This window comes from Cimex lectularius, unplaced genomic scaffold (assembly GCF_000648675.2).
Source record: "Cimex lectularius strain Harlan isolate CLEC.00 unplaced genomic scaffold, Clec_2.1 scaffold78, whole genome shotgun sequence".
Taxonomy (NCBI): Eukaryota; Metazoa; Arthropoda; class Insecta; order Hemiptera; family Cimicidae; genus Cimex; species Cimex lectularius.
Window position 1 is genome coordinate 572,305 of NW_019392658.1, and position 20,131 is coordinate 592,435.

At 36.2% G+C, this 20,131-nt stretch overlaps 1 protein-coding gene across 2 annotated transcripts in view; it reads right to left on the reverse strand.

Moving 5' to 3' along the window:
• Positions 1–20,131, reverse strand: part of LOC106663359 (B-cell receptor CD22-like) — a 569,781-nt gene that overhangs the window by 73,874 nt on the left and 475,776 nt on the right. For both annotated transcript variants that reach the window (XM_014388165.2, XM_024224807.1), the window contains one exon: positions 4,828–4,938. In XM_014388165.2, coding sequence (XP_014243651.1) covers positions 4,828–4,938 — 111 coding nt within the window. The remainder of the gene's footprint in view (positions 1–4,827; positions 4,939–20,131) is intronic.

The following is a 20,131-nucleotide window of genomic DNA, read 5'->3' on the forward strand; positions in this document are numbered from 1 at the left end:
CGGTTGTTGTTTTTTTGAGATGACCTATTATCCCACCTTCGAGAAGGAAAACTCAGAAGGTAAACTTTTGAGGTCCAAATAAAAAAACTACGTTGGTTTTCTACCAAAAATTAAATTGAAAGTTCTATAATATTAAAAGTTTTCAATGCTTTTTTTGGATTTTCCTATAATTCGATTGGCTGGTTTTTACATAAAAAAATAAAATAATATGTAGAATTCTATTAAATAAGATTTGACATTGACTGTTTTAATCCTTTTTAAAAAGATAGTTCCTACTCACAGTAAGTTGTTTTGTAACGATCCAGATTTCGAGCCCTTTAGCTCATCATCAGGTTGAAGGACTTCTACAACCACGTCTCTCGACATGAATTGCCAAAGTGTGCAAAAGTGATTTTTGCAATTCATTTCAAGAGATCAATTTATACAATTGATTTTAGAAATTACATCGACTTATTTGTTATTAGTGTAGGTTCTTTAATTTTAAATGAAAGGGTGTGAATAGTTTTATAGTTATGAAGGCTATTTTAATGTTATCAAAAGAGAGAAATTTCTTTAATTTCTGTGATTGCCCATGAACGAATGAAATGGACAAGTATGTTGGTTTGTCTGTGTTAGGTAGAATGTAGTGTTATTAGTGATAGTACATGATGTTAGTGTTGTGTTTTAGTTGTTGATTATGTATTTAGGGTAGTGATTGTTATGTAAGACATATTTGTATATTTTTATGTTCTTGTGATGAAAAGATTCATGGCTCAGGGTAATAATTCTGTGAAGTAGCCCTTTGGCCGTGTTTGTTATTGTAGTAATAAAGTAAAAGTAAAACGTTGCAAATATTTTTCTAAACCTACATCACACTAGACTGCATCTCACGATCTCTAAATAATCATTAATTAACGGTCACTAAATACTGCACAGTAAAATTAATAATTATCTAAAAAGAAAGGATTCATTTTTTAACGTACCTAAAGTTAAATATAAAAACAATAAAATGTTTTTAATTATAAAAACCTTCTATTAATTCAAGAATTTTTTGTATTGAAAAAAAACTCGAATTAATAGAAGAATAATTTATTTTTATATTCAGTTTTAAAATTTTAATTGTTATTAAGTTTTATGTGAATTTATATAATGGCCAATTTCATACTGAAAAAAATCTCAAATTAAATGGAGAATCCATTTTTGTTAAATTTAACTGCACATAATTTTTCCTTTTAATTGTCAATAATTTTAATATGTTCTTCTAACAGCTTATTTTTTTACTTTAATGAAAGGGTTAATGTGAAGGTAAAAAGTGTTACTTTGACATAAAAAAGCTGTAATATACATAAAAAGAGATGAACCAACTGATCTATGTTAGAAATTAGACTACACAAAATTTTGGGTTGTCCGGAAAATAATGCAGGTTTTCATTTTTGTTCCAATTATCTCTCTACATAATAAACGTTTTACGTGTGATGGATTATTCTTTCGTACGATGGTCAGCACTTTTTAATCTTCTTACAAGCAAAAATGTTTGTTTACCTCCGTAGCATTTCGTTACATGGGAATAATTCAAAGATAATTGAAAATATTAATTGGTCAAGCGGACCACGAAAAATAGTGACTTTACGAAGATGTTAACGCGTGATTTTCGTATAACGATTTACGAGTTTAAAATCGGTCGGAACGGTGCCAAAAATCCCTGAAACAATGAAATCTGGTACGATGGCAATGTGGGTGAGACCACCGTTCAGAGTGGGTTAAAAATTTTCGAGAGGGAGACTTTCGCCTTAAAGGTAAAGTTCGTGGAAGAATTTCTTCCTTAGATGATGATGTTCTGCGAGCTTTGGTCGAAGAAAATTCCAGAACTGCTGTTCGAAAACTTGCAGATAATCTTTCAGTTAGAAACTTGATCATTGCTGACCACCTTAAGGGAATTGGAAAGGTGAAATAGCTCTAAAGTGATGCACTGTTTGGTGGTGCTTAATTTGGGCTGATTTATCACAGCCTTTTGAATCTTGGTCAAACAGTCAATGTCAAAATGTATTGCTCTCAACTGACGCAATGCACTAGAAATTGGCATTATTGAAGCATTATTCGGTCAACCGGAAAAGGTCAAAACTGTTAGATCTTGGTTATGATGCTTCACCCTCCCTATTCTCCAAACCCGTCGCCTATCGACTACTATTTCTTTAGACACTTGGACAACGTTTTACAATATAAAAAATTCATTGATCAAGAGTCTTTAGAAAATATGCTTACGAATTTGTTAATAATAAAGACTCAAAATTCTATTCAGAGCGTATGGAGAAGTTGCCATCATTTAATTGTTTTTATTTTATAACCATAAACTTGCATTATTTTCCGGACAACTCAATAAAACCAGCACTAGTGGGAACAAAAACGAAATTGTAATAACATCTGAGACAAACCCACTAGAAAGAAACAGTACAATACAGGATGACAAATATATAGGACGGACGCAAAGAACATATAGGTCAGAACGAGGAAATATTTAAATTTAAAAACCTCGACCACGATACAGAGACGAAGAGGAAGAAGATCAAATAATGGTCATTTCATCACCCCCCAGCCAGTGCTCATACATTCTTGTAAGAGAAATTACATTTCTTGGGTTGGTCTGTCCGACGCGATTCGGCATTTCATATTCGTTGCGTCTGTTGTTAAAATAAAACTACTGGTTCATCACCGCAGGCCACTGGAGAAAACCTTGCGCTTCTCAGATTAGACGAAGTTCTGCTATATAAGGTTAGAGTACATTTTCTGCAAACTCAATTTGCATGCGCACTTTAAGCTGATTCTTACACGCAAAATGATGACGATAAATTTTTAAGCCGGAACACACTTACCCGATTCAACGCCATGCGACGCTACCCGATGCTACCCGACGAAAATCCCAAGTTCAATTTTCCATAAGATTGTATTACCTCCGTGCACATCTGCCCGATGCCACGCAACGCTATCCTACTCTACGCTACCTGTTGCAACCATGATCCCCACTGTCCAGATTTTCGTCGGGTAGCATCGAGTACAGTAGAAGACAAAAGAAATGGACACTCAGATTTATATTTCAAACTAGGTATATGTAAATTTTGTCGTTATATTAATTACAATTGAAAAATGGCAAAAAGGAGGGAAAATTCAAAAGGTGCGGTTGAGATGGGAAGTTGGTGTCCGAGTGGATCGAGGTCACGATAGCTCAAGTGGTAGAGCAGCGGCGTATCAAGCCGAAGATCGTGGGTTCGAATCCCGCTCGTGCCATTGACTTTTTTATCTCAACTAAAAACCTTAATTAATTGTAATATATTAATTGGTCAAGCGGACCACGAAATTAGTGAATTTAATGATTAAAAATGAAGTATACTTCACTAAAGCTCTCCGTGGCCATTTCATTTGTCGTCGAGAATCCAATCCGATTACACGACATTTGAAAAATGGCAAAAAGGAGGGAAAATTCAAAAGGTGCGGTCGAATCCCGCTCATGCCATTGACTTTTTTATATCTAAACTAAAAACCTTAATTAATTGTAATATATTAATTGGTCAAGCGGACCACGAAATTAGTGAAATTATTTATTATGTTGGTTAGAAAGAAAATTTATCAAAAGACCGGAATAACTCTATTAAAACAATTAAATTTAATTAACAATTTATTACAAGGTTTTGCTCATAACATTACACCATTTTCGTCGAGTAGCGTCAGAACAGGACACTCATATTTTTAAACTAAGTATATGTAATTTTGTCGTTATATTAATTACAACATTCCTATTTTAATGTAAACCAAATTAAACGAGATCAAAAATTCAGAAGTTTTTATAAAATTTATTTAATTATGATGGTTAGGCAGATAACTTATCAAAACACCGTAATAACTTTATTTAAAACAATTATGTTTAACAATCAATTTATTACATGGTTGTGCTCAAAATAATGCATTAAAAACAAAAGAGGAGTTGCGATTGTCATAGAGATTATTGTGATACAAGCTGTGTGGCTGTACATGGCGTGCGCTTGACGTCGCGTAGATGTGCACACCCTACCAAAACGAGACAAAGCGTCGGGTAGCATCCGGTAGCTTCGCATAGCGTTGCGTCGAGTAAGTTTGTTCCCCGTTTTAATGCTAAATGGGCATTACAACAAAAAAAAAAAATCATCTCAAGTACGTCAATGTGCCCTGCCGTTCACGCTATTGTGATTTCTAGTCACAAATAGTCACTTCATTACCTCCAGCCATTTTTCAAATTATAAAATTACAATTTGATCGCGTTTGAATGGTTCGTGATTATTTCAAATCCTTAAACTCCTTTTTCAGAATTTTACTCGCACAATGGGTACTTGTTTTTTTGTAAAACTTCACAGTTGAATACTTCCCAACTTAATTAAAAGCAATCACAGTTCTAATGAAGAGTATATTAAAACTGTTCACCCTCAACTAATCATAGCAAAATCATTAATCATTCACTTGTGAACCTCAATTTCCTAGGTGGGCCCCAAAACCCCCATAAAGCCGCCACTTTACCGCGTCCTAATTAAACACAGTCTTGATACAGCAAGTTGTTACGCTCCATACGTTTATTTTTCTCAAAGCGCAAAGAGGAAGTTCGACTTAAATGCGGATTTGTCTTCTTTTTTTTTTTTTTAATAAAACAACCATTCATTGCCTCGCATTTCGAATTATGACAAGAAAATTGACTTAGTAGTGAGTCATTTATGATAATGCTCTTTACAATATTTGTGCACTCACACACGCACAGCCTTACTGAATTTCCTACAATGCACATAAATGCTTTTGTGTTACGAAATGATAATAAAAAATATGTCTCACCTCCGGAAACGACGCAGGTGAGTTTCAAATCTGCTCCCTCTTCATAGGGTCCGGCAACGGAAGGTATCTCTTTGCCTGTATCATCAAAAACAGTCGGCTTCTGGGGTGGAACTGAAACAGATTTACCATGATAAAAATAATTTTATGTTCCGTTTTATTAAATGGTTAATTTTTAATGCTGTTGTTGTGAGTGTAACGTGTTCACCAATCAGAAGAAAAGAACATTCAGATTAAGAAAAGGAAGGGAGAAAATGGCGGTCAGGAGTACACCATTTTCTACCAAAGTACAGACAATTGATGTTTGGTATTAAAAAACAAACTTATTTAATCATGATACATCATGAGATTTTTTTTTTCAAAAATCCGGGTAACAGCCTGAGGGCATTGAAGAATTGAATATATTACAGGATCCGCCTAAGGCTGATGTATGTTTTTTTTACATAAAATATTGTAGGAATGTGATCTGGTCCTATACCACTAAACGTACGCAGTGTCCGAAAGCTTCTGACTTTATATTTTTCAATTGCGATTGTATTGAGAATACTCCAGGGAAATTAACGAGGTAGCGGCAATTTTTCTGACAGCCAGCTGTTTTTTTTTTTATTTTTTACCATGTGGATTTTAATTTTGATACGCATTTCCTGTTCGGGAAAGCCTGTAACTTTTTGCGAAAGCATCAGATACTGTATTTCAGAAAATTGTGAAGGTAATTTACTTGTTGAAAGAGAGGCCGAAAAGAATGCCTTCTTTCGGTACTGATTTTTCAAAATCTATTTAATTTATTACAACCCATATTTCTTAAATTTTATTTTTCATAATATACTACTACTTTCTACTTAGGAGATTATTTAAATAGTGAATAATTAATTTTTTGGCAATACTCTAAAATTGAGGCAAAACGTTACACCGTTTGTTTCTAAAATCCCCCAATTCTATGTCCTTTAAAAAAAATTTCGGCACGATTATTTGCTTATTATTTAAATTATTAATTTTTGTTGCTGTTGTTCTAAGTGTAACGTGTTCACGAATCAAAAGAAAAAACAATCAGATTACGAAAAGGAAAGGAGAAAATAGTGATCTAGGGGAGACAGTTCTTGCCGTCAAGATGTGCGTTTTTGTGTTTTTTATGAGTGAATGAATTTATTAGAGTGAATGGGGAGGGGCTGATGGTGGAATAGCATCCCCTTCGCCCCTCGAGCAATGTACGTGACTTGGGTCGATGGCAGAATATTTAAAAAAGTACCCCATCGACGACACCAATTGGATTGGTTTGTTATCGTGTGCAGGTTGATGGAGGAATATTCAGTACTCCATCCACCAAATAGAATGAATGCAACGTATATCGGTGTGAATGTATTTATTTGTGCGAATGCGTATTGAATGTGTGTTGCAATATTTCGCATGCGCTCGAGCTGAAATGACCAAGCTGTCCGATGCCCCTGTCAAACAAAAAACAAACTAATAAAAAGTAATAATAATAAGATGGATGATCGGAGACATGTCTTCGCAAACGTCAAGAAGTCAGGAAACACAAGATATATTTTTGTTATGACGTCAGAGAAATAAACAGAGGTGACTACTGGTACAATCCCGTAACTGAACTGGCAAAAAAAACCGAACAATGTAGCTACATAATACAGATACACTGAGACACAAAAAAATGACAACCCTTGTTTTTTTAAAGTCGTTTTTGTGTCCAGGCACAACTGAATGTTTACTATTATCCACATATTCCATTATAAATTTAGACGAGGCGAACAAAAGTGGATCGACAGTGCGTCGAATTTATATCGATTTTAAAGACGAAATCAGACTTAATTCTTAAAGTTTGACTCCAGTCATGGCTTCGAAGGGAAAGAAAATATTGTAGTTTTTTGAATCTGCGGTTCGAAATCTCCCACGCTTCTGAATCCCTTCCGGTTTCCATGCCCAAAGAAAGACGCTCAACGGTTTTGTCTGTGCCGCAAAATATAAGTAAAATGGCCAGATCTTTTTGACGCCGAGTCAAACCGTTTTTATCTACGAAGTTCTGATCCGCGGTTCGATTCCGCAACTCCTATTTGTATTGTATCACTTTAAATCGGCAAATTAAAGTTATCCGTTTGAAATCTTTCAGCGTGCGAAGTCGCCGAGAGTACAACCCTCCAAGGAAGGGTGCGATAATTGAGTTACCTTGATGGAAGACCGTTCCGCCCCCGCATTAACCCCGCTCGTTTAACTGGAATTGTATAATTTTCACTTGAAAGTGTTCAATTGAATAGAATGCCTGACTGTAAACGATTGTTTGTCTGAAAAACAAACGATTCGTACACTTTTCCTGGAAATTGTTTAAATAACTTGGCTAGAAGGAGAGAATTTTTTTTAACAAAATCTCGTTGATGGAATTTCATGAACAGTAGAGAAATTATAAAAATGTAACAATCTTTTATTATACCTTTGCCATTAATTCGGCGTCGTTTTAAATAAGAGGGAAAAATGAATTTACTGTTTATTTACCCATCCCTTTTAGTTGTTCTTTGTGATGGGTCTTGCGATTTTCTTAATGAACGCTCCCTCCTTCTCCTTTTCCCTTATTTTTTCGTCCCAGGAAATAAAGGTTTTATGCAGTGAGTATACTTTTTTTATACCTTCTCGTAGATTGAAAGAGGCGGACACAAAACGGCCTGTTTATTTATTTTTCATTTCAATCCGTCAATTCGACAAAGATTGTCTTTCTGCTCAATGGAAACTAGACCATTAGTAAACAAACAAAACAAATAAAACGAAACCTGTTTTTGTAACATTATTTTAAGCGATAAATATTTCCTGACGCTTTTAAACATTGATTATCCCAGTCCGTAAGAAAGGTGATCTATCCAGGTCCGAGAATTGCTATATTAAAGGTAGATTAACAAAAACCACACTCTTTGACTTGATTAATTACATTTACTCTGCTTTGAAATAGAATAATTATACATTTAAAACATTCCTTGATTTATCTAAGGCTGTAGACTCTCTCATAATATTCTTATCATTAATTAGTATGTGTTAGGTGTAAGAGCTCAGATGACAAAGCGCTCTTAAAGCTATAAGATGTCAAAAACGTGATTAAACAGTAAACCATGGGAAAGACTAAAAAAAGGATAGAATCTTGTTGAACCGCTTGAGAATTGGCCGTACCCCGTTAACCCATGGGCATCTCGTTCTCGACAAAAGACCGAAGGCGAGTCCGTTATGGGGAAAAAGAGCCACTACAAAGCATATAATAGAGATATTCACGATCTATGTTTTAACCCTGTTAACTCAGTTAGGTCGTGTTAGATCGAGAAAAATGATGACGTAGACTTGTTAGAATCGGCTAGTTAACATTGCTCAATCTAACAGTCCAGAACCGATTTTAGGTGCTAGGTCGAAAATGTAGTCACTTTGCTTTCCGTTATGGCAAGCAACATGGCTGCCATGAATTTAACACCTGTTTTTTGTTTATACGTATTTTTATTCTTAAATACGCATTAATTAAATCAGACCAATACATTTCTTTTGTTACTTTCCGACCTGTCCTTATACTCTCATTCATAATAGATACACCCCCTATCCTATAAAGTTCTAGGCAGTTACACGTTAGGATGCAGGTTAGGTACGTCGGCTCGAATTGCAGCGTGTCTTTCTTAGTNCCTGTTAACTTTGTTAGGTCTTGGTAGATCGCGAAAAATGATGACGTGGACTTGTAACAATCGGCTAGTTAACATTGCCCGATCTAACAGGGCAGGGCCAATGTTGGCCAAGTCGAAGATATAGTCACATTGCTAGCCGTCAGGGCGTACGTAACCAACATGGCAGCCATGAATTTAACAGCTGTTTTTTGTTTACACGAAGTTTTATTCTTAAATACGCATTAATTGAATCATACCAATACATTCCTTTTGTTTATTTCTGCTCTGTCCTTATATTCTCATTCATAATAGATATAGCCCCTATTCTATAAAGTTGTAGGCTGTTAGACATGGGGATACACTTTAGGTATGTTAACACAAAGATCATGAATACCCTTAATGATTGAGATTGACCAATATTGGCTGTGGCACTCTAGGTAGGAAGAAAACAGATTCCTAATAACCTTACCTAACCTACTCGCTCTTTGTTAAGAGCCAAGTTAACAATTAACTTTTTTAATCAATCTACTTCAGCCGGGACTATTTTTTTGGGTAAAACGTTTATATTTAATATAAAAAAAGTCCGTAACATTTCGACCTTTTGGATTTACGACTGTTATAACGAAAGAGTATCTACAAAGCATATAACAGGGGTATTCACGATCTTTGTGTTAACCCTGTTAGCTATGTTAGGTCGTGTTAGATCGAAAAAAATGATGACGTAGTCTAAGAATCAGCTGGTTATCACTGCTCGATTCAGCAGGGTAGGGCCAATGTTAGATATAAGTCGAAAATGTAGTCACATTGCTATCCGTTAGGGCGTAGGTAACAAACATGGCAGCCATGAATTTAACAGCTGTTTTTGTTTTCACTTATTTTTATTCTTAAATACACATTAATTAAATCAGACATTTCTTTTCTTAATTTCTGACCTGTCCTTATACTCTCATTCATAGTGGATACATCCCCTATCCTATAAAGTTGTAGTCCTTTGATGGTTAGCCATTAGTATGTAAGTTAGGTATGTCGCCACGAATTAAAGCGTGTCATTTGTACTGTTCGAATGCATAAATAGCATTTTGAATGAAAGTGTTGATTAATTTTCCGTTTTTACTAACTTCTGGCATCTTACAATTTAACCCGAAACAAAACCATAACCAACAGCAACAAGCGTTCAAGGGCTGTTATAGCTTTATTGTTCCACAAGTCACCACGCGCAGCAATTACGGAAAAAAATTAACGTTTAACATGCTAAGAAATGAAGGGCGCGTTCACGATCTTACTGGACGTTTCTCTATTCAAGTTAACATGAGTTAACATCTAACATACATCGTAAATACTCCTAATATCTGGCTGTCAACGACTGTAAGAATACCGCAAAAACTGCAACATATCCTCCTCCGACAGAAAAATATCAGGCCCTAACTGTGACTGCAGAAATGAATTATTTGAATACCTGAATTTAATACAAGTTTATGGTTGCATATAGGAAACTCCTTCATATGTGGCTTTCACTGAGGTGTGTCTGTATTTATTGGCAAAAATGTTTGTGTGAGCGAGTAGGCGATATCTGAGACGGAATATGGAGTACCTCACAGACTCATCTATGTTGTCTAGGTTAATGTATGTTTATGGTAGGTGTAAGGAGCTGGAGTAATACAAAAACCCCGGTGGCTATATGTGAATGTATTTATAGGCGCAAATGTGTCTGTGTGTGAATGGACAGATATGTGGCAGAATATAGAGTACCCCATGGACCTGTCCAGTTAGATTGGTTAGTATTATGTACGACTGAACGCAGTGTAATGGTCGAGTGAATCACCGAGTAATATTAAATCCACAACGGCTACCCAAATTTATTGGTACAAATGGCTTGAAAGGTTTTACTACTCTTCATGAGTGTATTTACAAACGTGAATGGTGGAAGAACGTCGAGGTTTTGAACACACTGCCGGCTTCCCAACTGTAATTTTGTAAATAATATATTCTATATTTTATTTTAGTTTTAGGGGTTAGGCTATTTCTTGTAACAATATGAACGTGTAAACGTAGTCATGTACGTAATATTGAATTAGGAAGATTTAGCCACGTGTGGAAGGGTTGAATATAATGACAGCAGTCGTGTACAGTTATACTAGTAAAAAGTAAAAAACCCGAGAAGGAAAATATGTGAGGAACTGGCAATGACCAGTTAGCCGGCAAAAAAGAGGTCAAATGCTCAAGAGGTTTGGTTCACAGGAATACAGTTAAAGTTGGCAGCAGCTTCGGGGATCTCACAAAAAATGGTATTATTGGAGTGCCTCAAGTGAGCGTACTAAGCCTACTATTGTTTCGTTTCTATATTGACCTGCTACGCTCTCTATTGTTTCATAATTAAGTACGCTGATGGCTTTAAGTTGGTGGTTGAAGAACTTAACAGAGCAAACAGCCAGAGTTTCCTGTTAACGATCTTGAATTGAATCTTCCTAAATCATCACTATTTTTATAGATCAAAAAGTCGTAAGTTTTAATATTTCTTATGCGCTTAATTTATCGAAGACATTTGAAAATAATGGATAACACGAGATTTTTGGGTTGCTGACGATATACATATGTATGTGGTGAGAAATCTATTTTTTCGTATAGTTAATTAGTTGAGTAACTAATTAATAATTAATTGTGTAAAGATTATCCTATTAACTGTATTAAACCATTAAAATGAGGATATGTAAACGTCGAAGCAATACATTTTGTGTATTCCTTGAATGTTCGAAAATTTTCTGTAAAGGAAGGCGCAAGAAATGCAAAATGGTGAAGCAAGAAGGTAGTAGCTACCACCGTCTCCTATGAGCAGCCCTCTGGGGTTGTTTGCAAAAGTTGGGTGCTACTACAAGGGTAAACACAAGTCGATGGTTGACACGAGTAAGTTGGTCAGGAGTCAGTTACAGTTAGTCACTGGTCGGTGCCCAGTGATGAGTTAAAATTCATATTTGGAATGCGATAGTTGTTAAATCAAAAATGGATAGGAGTGAGCTAAGCCTTTGTTAGAGTTTTTGTAGTGAGAGAATTTTAGAGGAGGAGTGGAGAGCAACAAAGATGGTGATATAATACGGAGGGGTCCTCAACAGCATCAATAAAACTAAAACAGAACCCTTCTTGAAAATTCACAAAATTCGACAAAAATCATGGATCGTGTCTAAAAACTCGTGGAACAACATCCGAAGGGATAGCCTTTGAATGTGTTCTGCCAAGAAAAAGAGGAAACCTCAGTATGCTTCTGAGAATACCTGACATCGAAAAGGGCAAAGAAAAACTGTCTATAGTAAGGATAACTGGTGAGGCAATATCGAGGTTATGGAGAGTAATAAAAACACCTAATGCCGGATAATCAAGTGCACAACGTGAAGGAGAACAATAGTTCGATTTTGATGGACGCAGTGCCATTAACTCATACGAACCAAACCTCAAGCTAGCACGCACTGACCGGCAATAGAAGAAATCTAGACGTATCAACGTATGTGCATAAAATTGACAGTAATGAGCTATACCCCATACCTGGAGTAGTATGTTTGTCTCATTTTGGTGTACCCAGTGCGACAAGCTTTGTTCAGCTAATTTAACCTGTTAGAGATGACTGAACTAAAGAACGAGAAAATGTTTAAAAGCTAAGAGACTGCAGTGCTTGGAGAACAACACCAAACCTCAGATTAAACTTCAGTACATGCTACTGTAAATAGCTGATATGAAAAAGGTTTCTACACAGAGCAGAGAAATGCTGAATGTAGAAAGTATTACAGAGGATCCACTGTCAAGGCTCTGGAGACTAATAAGAAGCCTTAAGTTGAAGCCGGCCGTCAGGGATGAGCACGATAGTCCCATTTTGATGAACCCAGTGCGATATACTTTGTGCCACCGTATACGCAAACCTAGGCGTCTCCCAAATTCAAGTTAGCACACCGTCTTCTAGTAGTAGTAAGCCAGGCGTATCTGCTGGAATGACGACTGAAATTTGCTTAAACTTGTCAGTAGTGAGTTGTAACCAACAACTTTGATGGTCCCAGTACGACAGGTAGCCGTTTGATGCAGATCTATCACCTTAACATACAGATCATCCTCACGTTAACGAATCTTGACAATTTGCCATTTGTTAGACTTCCTTCTTTGGTCTGCAGGGTGATGAACTTTCAGTTTGATAGATACATATCATGTTGGTCTGCCTACCCTTGCTGAATACTGTCAGTCATAACCCTTTTGGCATTTCGCCATCTTCAAGGTTGAATATGGGTGAGTAAGTTTTAGTTACGAAGTCATGGATAGTCGAGAGGGGCCGGTATGAATATCCTTTGTTTGTATGTTTGATGGATTGAGTCCCCCGAAACAGCCCTCCTCCACCATTCACGCCCTCGTAACCAAAACATCATTCCACAGAAATCATCCAAACTTAATACTGAAGATGGCGAAATATCGAATCGACTGACAACAAAAACGAAAATAGACAGACCAAAATGATAGGTAACTGTCAAACCATAAATATGTCTTACGTTGGTTTTACACGTTCTTCGTCTTTCTCTGAGACGCTGATTAACTTAAATCCTTTAGAGATCCCAAATAAGGATCATTGTGAGAGGATACATTAAGCATAAACAATCATAACATAAATCATCGTAACATTTATCCCAGGGATATGAGATGATATGAAAAATAATAAACACTTTTAATTGTATGAACCTTTATATGGCATGTGGTGGTAATTAATGAGAGGCCACATAAAATTGGGGAAATGTAAATTGCATTCAAGACCGGGATCATTACCAGACCCTGGGCGTGTTACACCGTCCTAGGTCCACCTTCCCAAGTCCGTTTGCCGCATCCATTTTCTTTTAAAATTATTCAAACATCAATTATAATCTAATATATTTCTAATAATTAAATTGTTTAAAAATTTGTTTAAAAGGTCGAAACGAGGGCAAAATTTGCAACTTTGAATTAAAAACGTGTTTTTATGTTAATGCAAATTTTGAAGGATAGATGGTTTTGCATTTTAAATTCTTTCCGTCTTGCAACAGATGGAGAGATTCTCTCGACACCGGAAGTGGCGGAAGTTTCTTCAAAACCGACCTACAACTCTCATAATCTCGCTCTTTTGTCGATCTTTCTGCGTTATGCTGAAAAAACTGTTATCACAGAGAAAGCCAGAGAATAAGGATAATCTTTCTCAATCTGAATCGACGCCGGAAAACAAAGAACAAGTAGATCTCAGTGAGATGACCGGAAATACGTAAAATGACGATTTTTTATACAAGTTAAAAGAAAGAATATAAAGTCAAGTTTTAATTTGTTTAAAGAGCAGTGACAAACTTGACAATTGTTACGGACGAAAATGCGAAACAATCCGCACCGCATGGCTCAGCGTTATCGGGAAAATTACATCTGAGTTTATTCGGAGTAAATTTTCCCGATTGTAATTAGCAGGAAGGCTAATTCTCCCTTAAGCAGAACGGGTTTATGGTAATTTAATGTCATGACTATAACACATTACACTTTAAAATCGTGTTTTCGTAATTAGGAACAGAGGTGACTTTAATCTGGGGACTTGGACTTGAATATCGATAACGATAAACCTTTGAAAAAACTATTTAAATTCGAAGAGCTTTTGCACACTAAAAAAACACCTGTTTTATTATGAGATTATTGAAAGAAAGGCGGATTATAGGTTTCTATTCCGTAAAATTATTCCAAGTAGTATTATGTTATGGGCGTAAATGTAGTGATATCTGCTGTTTATCAAAGGAAAATTTGTCACGTGTCTGACGGCACGCAAAGCCAGCATGTAAACGAGCGACTTCACGACAATCGCTTCCAAAGATATCCAGGAGCATTTAGATAGAAATCTTTGACCTGAGGCGAATGTAATAGAAACATTTACATTAATAACTGAGAAATAATCTAACATAAACTTTATATATTAATTCCTGTTATTACAGTAAACGATATTCAAACGAAGGATCATCGGAACGCAATAAAGCATTTTTCTTAATTATATCCTTAACGAAAAAAGGGTTTTCCTTTCACACAGGTAGATATCTCAATCTGCACCTTCACAGCAGAAGACATATTCAGCTGTTACTTTTTATCTCGTATTCGTAGCATACATTATACAAAATCTCTCGAATTAATCAACTTCCTCATTTCCCCTGTCTCACTCAAAAAAGGTTGAATTTGTCGTTTTCCCCCATCCCAGAAGTTCTGGGACTATGATTTGTTCTCAGGTTAACATAGGTCATGTGATGATAGGTACTCTGGAAATTATCTGTCACCAAGCATTACTAACCTTTCCACGTTCTAACCTGACGTACTGGTCCTGAGTTTCAAACTTTGGTGTTCCTGAGCCAATTTAAAATCAGCTTGCAAAACTACAGACCTTTCTACTACATTGAAATATTTACGCATTTTCTGAGGTAGAGTCATACAACTTGCACATTGTGCAAGTATTTAGCAGAAGTGGAAAAAGGTTATTGGAGTTGAGCTCTTTACAACCTTGAGCACTGTGTAATATACTGCGCCTTTTGAGAGCTATTGTATCCGTTCTATAACTATAGCACACCGAGAGTCATAATTCACCAAGAAACTTAATTCTCAGGTCGGGTTTCAGTGGTTGAATTTCTTCTACTGTTACGTTGTACATCCAAAAACAATTTCTTTTGCGGGTAAATGTGTCCTTACAGTTTGTTAGTAGGTGTTTGGTGACTTATCTGTTTGTGTGTAGATTTTGAACGTGTTTTGAACGTGCAGTGTTGTGTTTACTAATCTTCTTCAAATACCCAATCTGCATACCTGTTAGGATTCTAAGTTTTTCTTGTTTCGTTTGATTCATCTGTTGTTTATTTCCTTCCAAAATTTTCTAGAAGGTTCTTGGATTGTTTATATCCATTGAGTTCTGTTTCCTCATTTTTATTTTGTCTTTTCTCTAAGATAGTCATTGATAGTGTAAATCGCTTTACAAGGTTTCTCTAAAAGCTTTGTTATGGGACCCCGTGTCCTTCAGACCTTGGGTTTTTCTCTCAGGAGTTTTCTTGTATATTAGGGGTATTCACGATCTTTGTGTTAACCCTGTTAACTCAGTTAGGTCGTGTTAGATCGAGAAAATAATGACGTAGGCTTGTAAGAATCGGCTAGTTAACATTTAGGGATGGTTAGGGTCGAGCTAAAAGAGTAGGGCCAATGTTAAATGGTAAGTCGAATCGAATAGCGGTGTAAATAGATAGCATTTTGAATTAAAGAGTTGATTAATCTTCTTTTTGTACGAACTTCTGGCATGTTACAATTTAACACAAAACAAAACTATATCAAACAACAGCCTTCAAGGACTCTTAAAACTTTGTTTGGTTTTACCGGTGGTCGCCACGCGCAGCATTGCGGAAAAATTAACATTTAACATTCTAAGAAAAGAGGGGAGGTTCATAATCCTACTGGATATTTTTCGGTAACGGGTTAACACAAGTTAACATCTAACAAACATCATGAATACCTCTAACATGAAACATTGGTCCTACCCTGTTAGATCGAGCAACGTTAACTAGCCGATTCTTACAAATCTATGTCATAATTTTTCTCGATCTAACACGACCTAACAGAGTTAACAGGGTTAACACAAAGATCATGAATACCCCTGATGTATGAAGTGAGTGAAGTGAACTTAGTACGCCGAGTTAATGGTTTTTAGCAATGAAAAAATAGACAAAGTAGTATCTTTATCAAACATCATCTGTCTAAGAATAGATCACACAATGAAAAAGGATAAATGAACGAATTACAGCGGTGCCATAGTAAACTCATTTAAAAAACCCAGCTAAACAGGTCCAACTCACGGGATAATGCTCTTTACAGCATCTGCGAAAACACCTTTACGAAATGGGTATATTGAATGATATCTCCATTTGTAGCTTAAGCGATGAGGACGAAACAGCAACGCATATAGATTTGTTAAGCAACAATGGAAACAGGACTTAGGGTAATAAACAAACCCAGGGGAAATAATTGCATTAATAACAGTCAATCTTCTTCTTCTTAAAAAATGTTACACTGACAAAAAAATTCTTCCATGCTAATAGACCTAAAAACATTAGCACGTTAAGATATCACACCTTAACTATATGACACATCCAAAACTTTTCGTTAAAGAACGAGTAGACAAATTGAACTTAGGATATGAAAGATCAGTGCCAAGAAACGATAATTGGGATAACTTCATCATACAGAAATTGTCTATCTCAGAATGTAGAAGAAGAAGAAGAAAAATAACTTTATTCTGGGACTGGTGTCCCCTAAGAATAATTTACATGAAATAAATAAAGGAAGTTCCTTTTATGAAGTTAAAAGTAAAAAAAAGATAGAAATCTTGGCACAATGTATACCAACAAGGCAGGACAGAAGAAAAAATTACGAGAATATTAAACAAAGATAACAAATGTTAACGTGAGGTCTCTGCTTGGAGGGAGAGGAGGTTATTATACAGGTGGGATTTAAAGGAGGAAAAGGAGGCGGCTTGACGAATAGAAAGGGGAAGGTAGTTCCAGAGTTTAGGAGTTCGGATCAGAAAGGATCTTTCGAAGGTATGGGTTGTATGTTGCGGAAGGATAAGGTCGATTGGGGATGAGCGGATCTTACGAGTGAGATGTGAGGAGTTGAATTGGATGATGTAAGGAGGACGACGAGTGTGGATGGACTGGAAAAGAAAGCAACCTAGGAAATACTGTGCACGGAAGGAGGAGAATAGCCAGGAAAGTTGGGAATACAACCCCGACACCCGGGATCCCCGTGGGGTGCCGTACACAAATCTTACGCAATAATTCATAATACGCTTCAATCGCGCGTTCTCCTCCTCCGAGAGACTACTGTATGCCAAACAGCTATAATCGAAGAAGGGAAGTATAAGGGAAGATACAAGGAGTTTGCGGGTGGAGAAAGGTAAGAGAAGCCAGGACCGACGAAACAGGCTGAGGGAGGCAATAGAATGGCGGGAAAGGTTTTGGTCCAAGACTACTCCTAGGTTTTTAACCGAAGAGCAGAAGAGGATGGGATGGTTATTTAGCATGAGAAGTGGGATGCTGGGGAGGGAATTGAGGTGTTGCCTGGACCCCATAATTATGGTAGTGGATTTGGACGGATTGAGGACTAGGGAATTTTTATGGGCCCATTCGTTGATGGAGTTTAGGTCTTTTTGGATCTTGAGAGTGGCCGAGTGAAGATCGGAAGAGTGGAAGGATATGTATATTTGGGAGTCATCGGCATATAGGTGATAGTTACAGGACTTGATGGAGTCGGGCAGATCATTGATATAAATGGAAAAAAGGATGTAATGATGTACATTACATGATGTAATGTACCATGCAAAGCAAAAGGATAAATAGATGGAATCCAGAGTGTCAGACAGTTTATGAACCCAGCTAAATAATGATGACCAATAGTGGCTGTGGCACGCTCGATAGCGAAAAAGCCGATTCCTAATAACCTAACCTAGCCTATTCGCTCTTTGTTAAAAGCCAAGGAATGCCTTTTTTAATCAATATCTTCAGTCGGGAGTATTTTTTTAGGATAAAACACTTGTATTTAATATTTAAAAAAAAGTCTGTAACCTTTCGACCTTTTAGATTCATTTACGACTGTTATAACGTCCAGATTAATTATTGGATTTAAAAACAAGGACGTCTTTACATCACTGTGATTTATTCTATTGATTCAATATGATCAGTATTAATTAGTCATACAGAAAATTATCAGTACACGTCGACTCTTAGAACAAACAAGAAACGAAAGCCGTACGAGATTTTTGGTTGAATAATTCCTCTTAGGGATGTTATTCGGGCGCCATAAAATGTGCAAACAGGCCGGCCCTGGACTCAAGAGGAGTTGAAGTGTACTCCGTAATTTAATATCATCTGTAATTATTTACTCCTGAGGTAAATGATTTCATTAGAGTGAATTAATTAAAAACCTCTTCCTTCTCGACACTACACCTCGTCTCGATTCGCGAGGCATTTATATCAAAATATTTATCGTATGTGCTCTAGATATCTATTGGAGCGGTGTAAATATTAATTAGACGAACCCGTGTTAATTCTGAGACAAATGGCAGAATTTGCCTCCGTAGCAAAACTAAAAAATCAAGTCACTTCACAACATTATGATTATGAAATGGAAAATCAGCCTCTTAAAAATAATTGTAACGATGCTAAGTATCTACTGAAAAAACAAACGAGTGGCTTTAATGTTCAGTGTATTTTTATCAATACAATTTCCGTCCAATCCAGAAAAAGGCGGATTGTATCACTCGATTGTTTTGGTTCGTTTATGAAAATTGTAGCCGAGAAAATTGCCAGAGAGTTGTTAAATCAAAGTAATAACCACGCAGCATCCCCCAAGTTGCGTAATTTATCCTCATTTTAAGACGATCTGGGCTTTCTCAGAAACGGATGGCAGGCTTAACTTTTCCAATTTGACTTATAAAGAACCCGATACTCTGGCCAAAATAAACATGTTCCGCCCAATTGTCCGTTTATTTCTATCGCATTTCGTGACAAACCAAAACATTTCAATTCTGAATTTAAATTTTGAAAATACTGAATTTTATGTTATAGATAACCTTTATGAAAGGTAATGGTTCAGATAAAAAAGTCAGTGTCACGAGGGGGATTCGAACCCACGATCTTCGGCTAAATACGCCGCTGCTCTACCACTTGGGCTATCGAGACTTCGACCCACTCGGACACTAACTTCCCATCTCAACCCCACCTTTTGAATTTTCCCGCCTTCCATTGTTTTATAGTTTGGCAATCCTTAACAAGAAATAATTTATTTATTTTTTTTACGAGGGTTTGCAACGCAAAGGTTATATTAGGCCAATTTGTAAATATGTCGGTCTTCGAATGCAGGGCCGCTGGATTCGAACCCAGGAACTTTACCTTACTTCGAAGTTCGATCCACTCGGACACCAACTTCCCATCTCAACACACCTTACATAAAGATTAATTAATTGAAATAAGTTATTTTGTCAATCTAATGGACCACGAAATCTAATGGATTTAGTAAAACGAAGTGTAACTTCACTAAAGCTCTCCGTGGCCATTTAATTTGTCGCCGAGAATCGAATAGATTACACGACATTTTAAAAATCTAAAAAAGAAAACAACTATCCTGGGAAACGTTCAATATCGCGTAAAAGAATCGGTGTTTTATACGCTTGAAAAAATTGTGCTAGAATCGTACCATTGACCTGGGGATCAGGGTAACAATTTATAACGTGAGATTACCAATTTGATGCGACTTTTCTAGAGATACTAGTTCAAAAAATATAGGCACGTATCAAATCCTATCAGCTAAAAAATGGGAAAATATATTTTATCTAATTTAAGTAACATTTTTACAAATTAATTTAGAAAATCATGAGCCTGTTTAACGCTATTTTACCTCTAGTCGGTTTTCAATTTATTTTATTTTTAATAACTTTTGAAATATATTTTTCCGCTTTTGTTGCGCAAGTATTTCATGATTAATATATATACTTCCAATTAATTAATATGTATTTAAGGTATTGGTTGAGATAAAAAAGTCAGTGTCACAAGCGGGATTCGAACTATGAATTAGTGAGGTTGAGGTGGGAATTTGGTGTCCGAGTGGATTGAAGTCTCGATAGC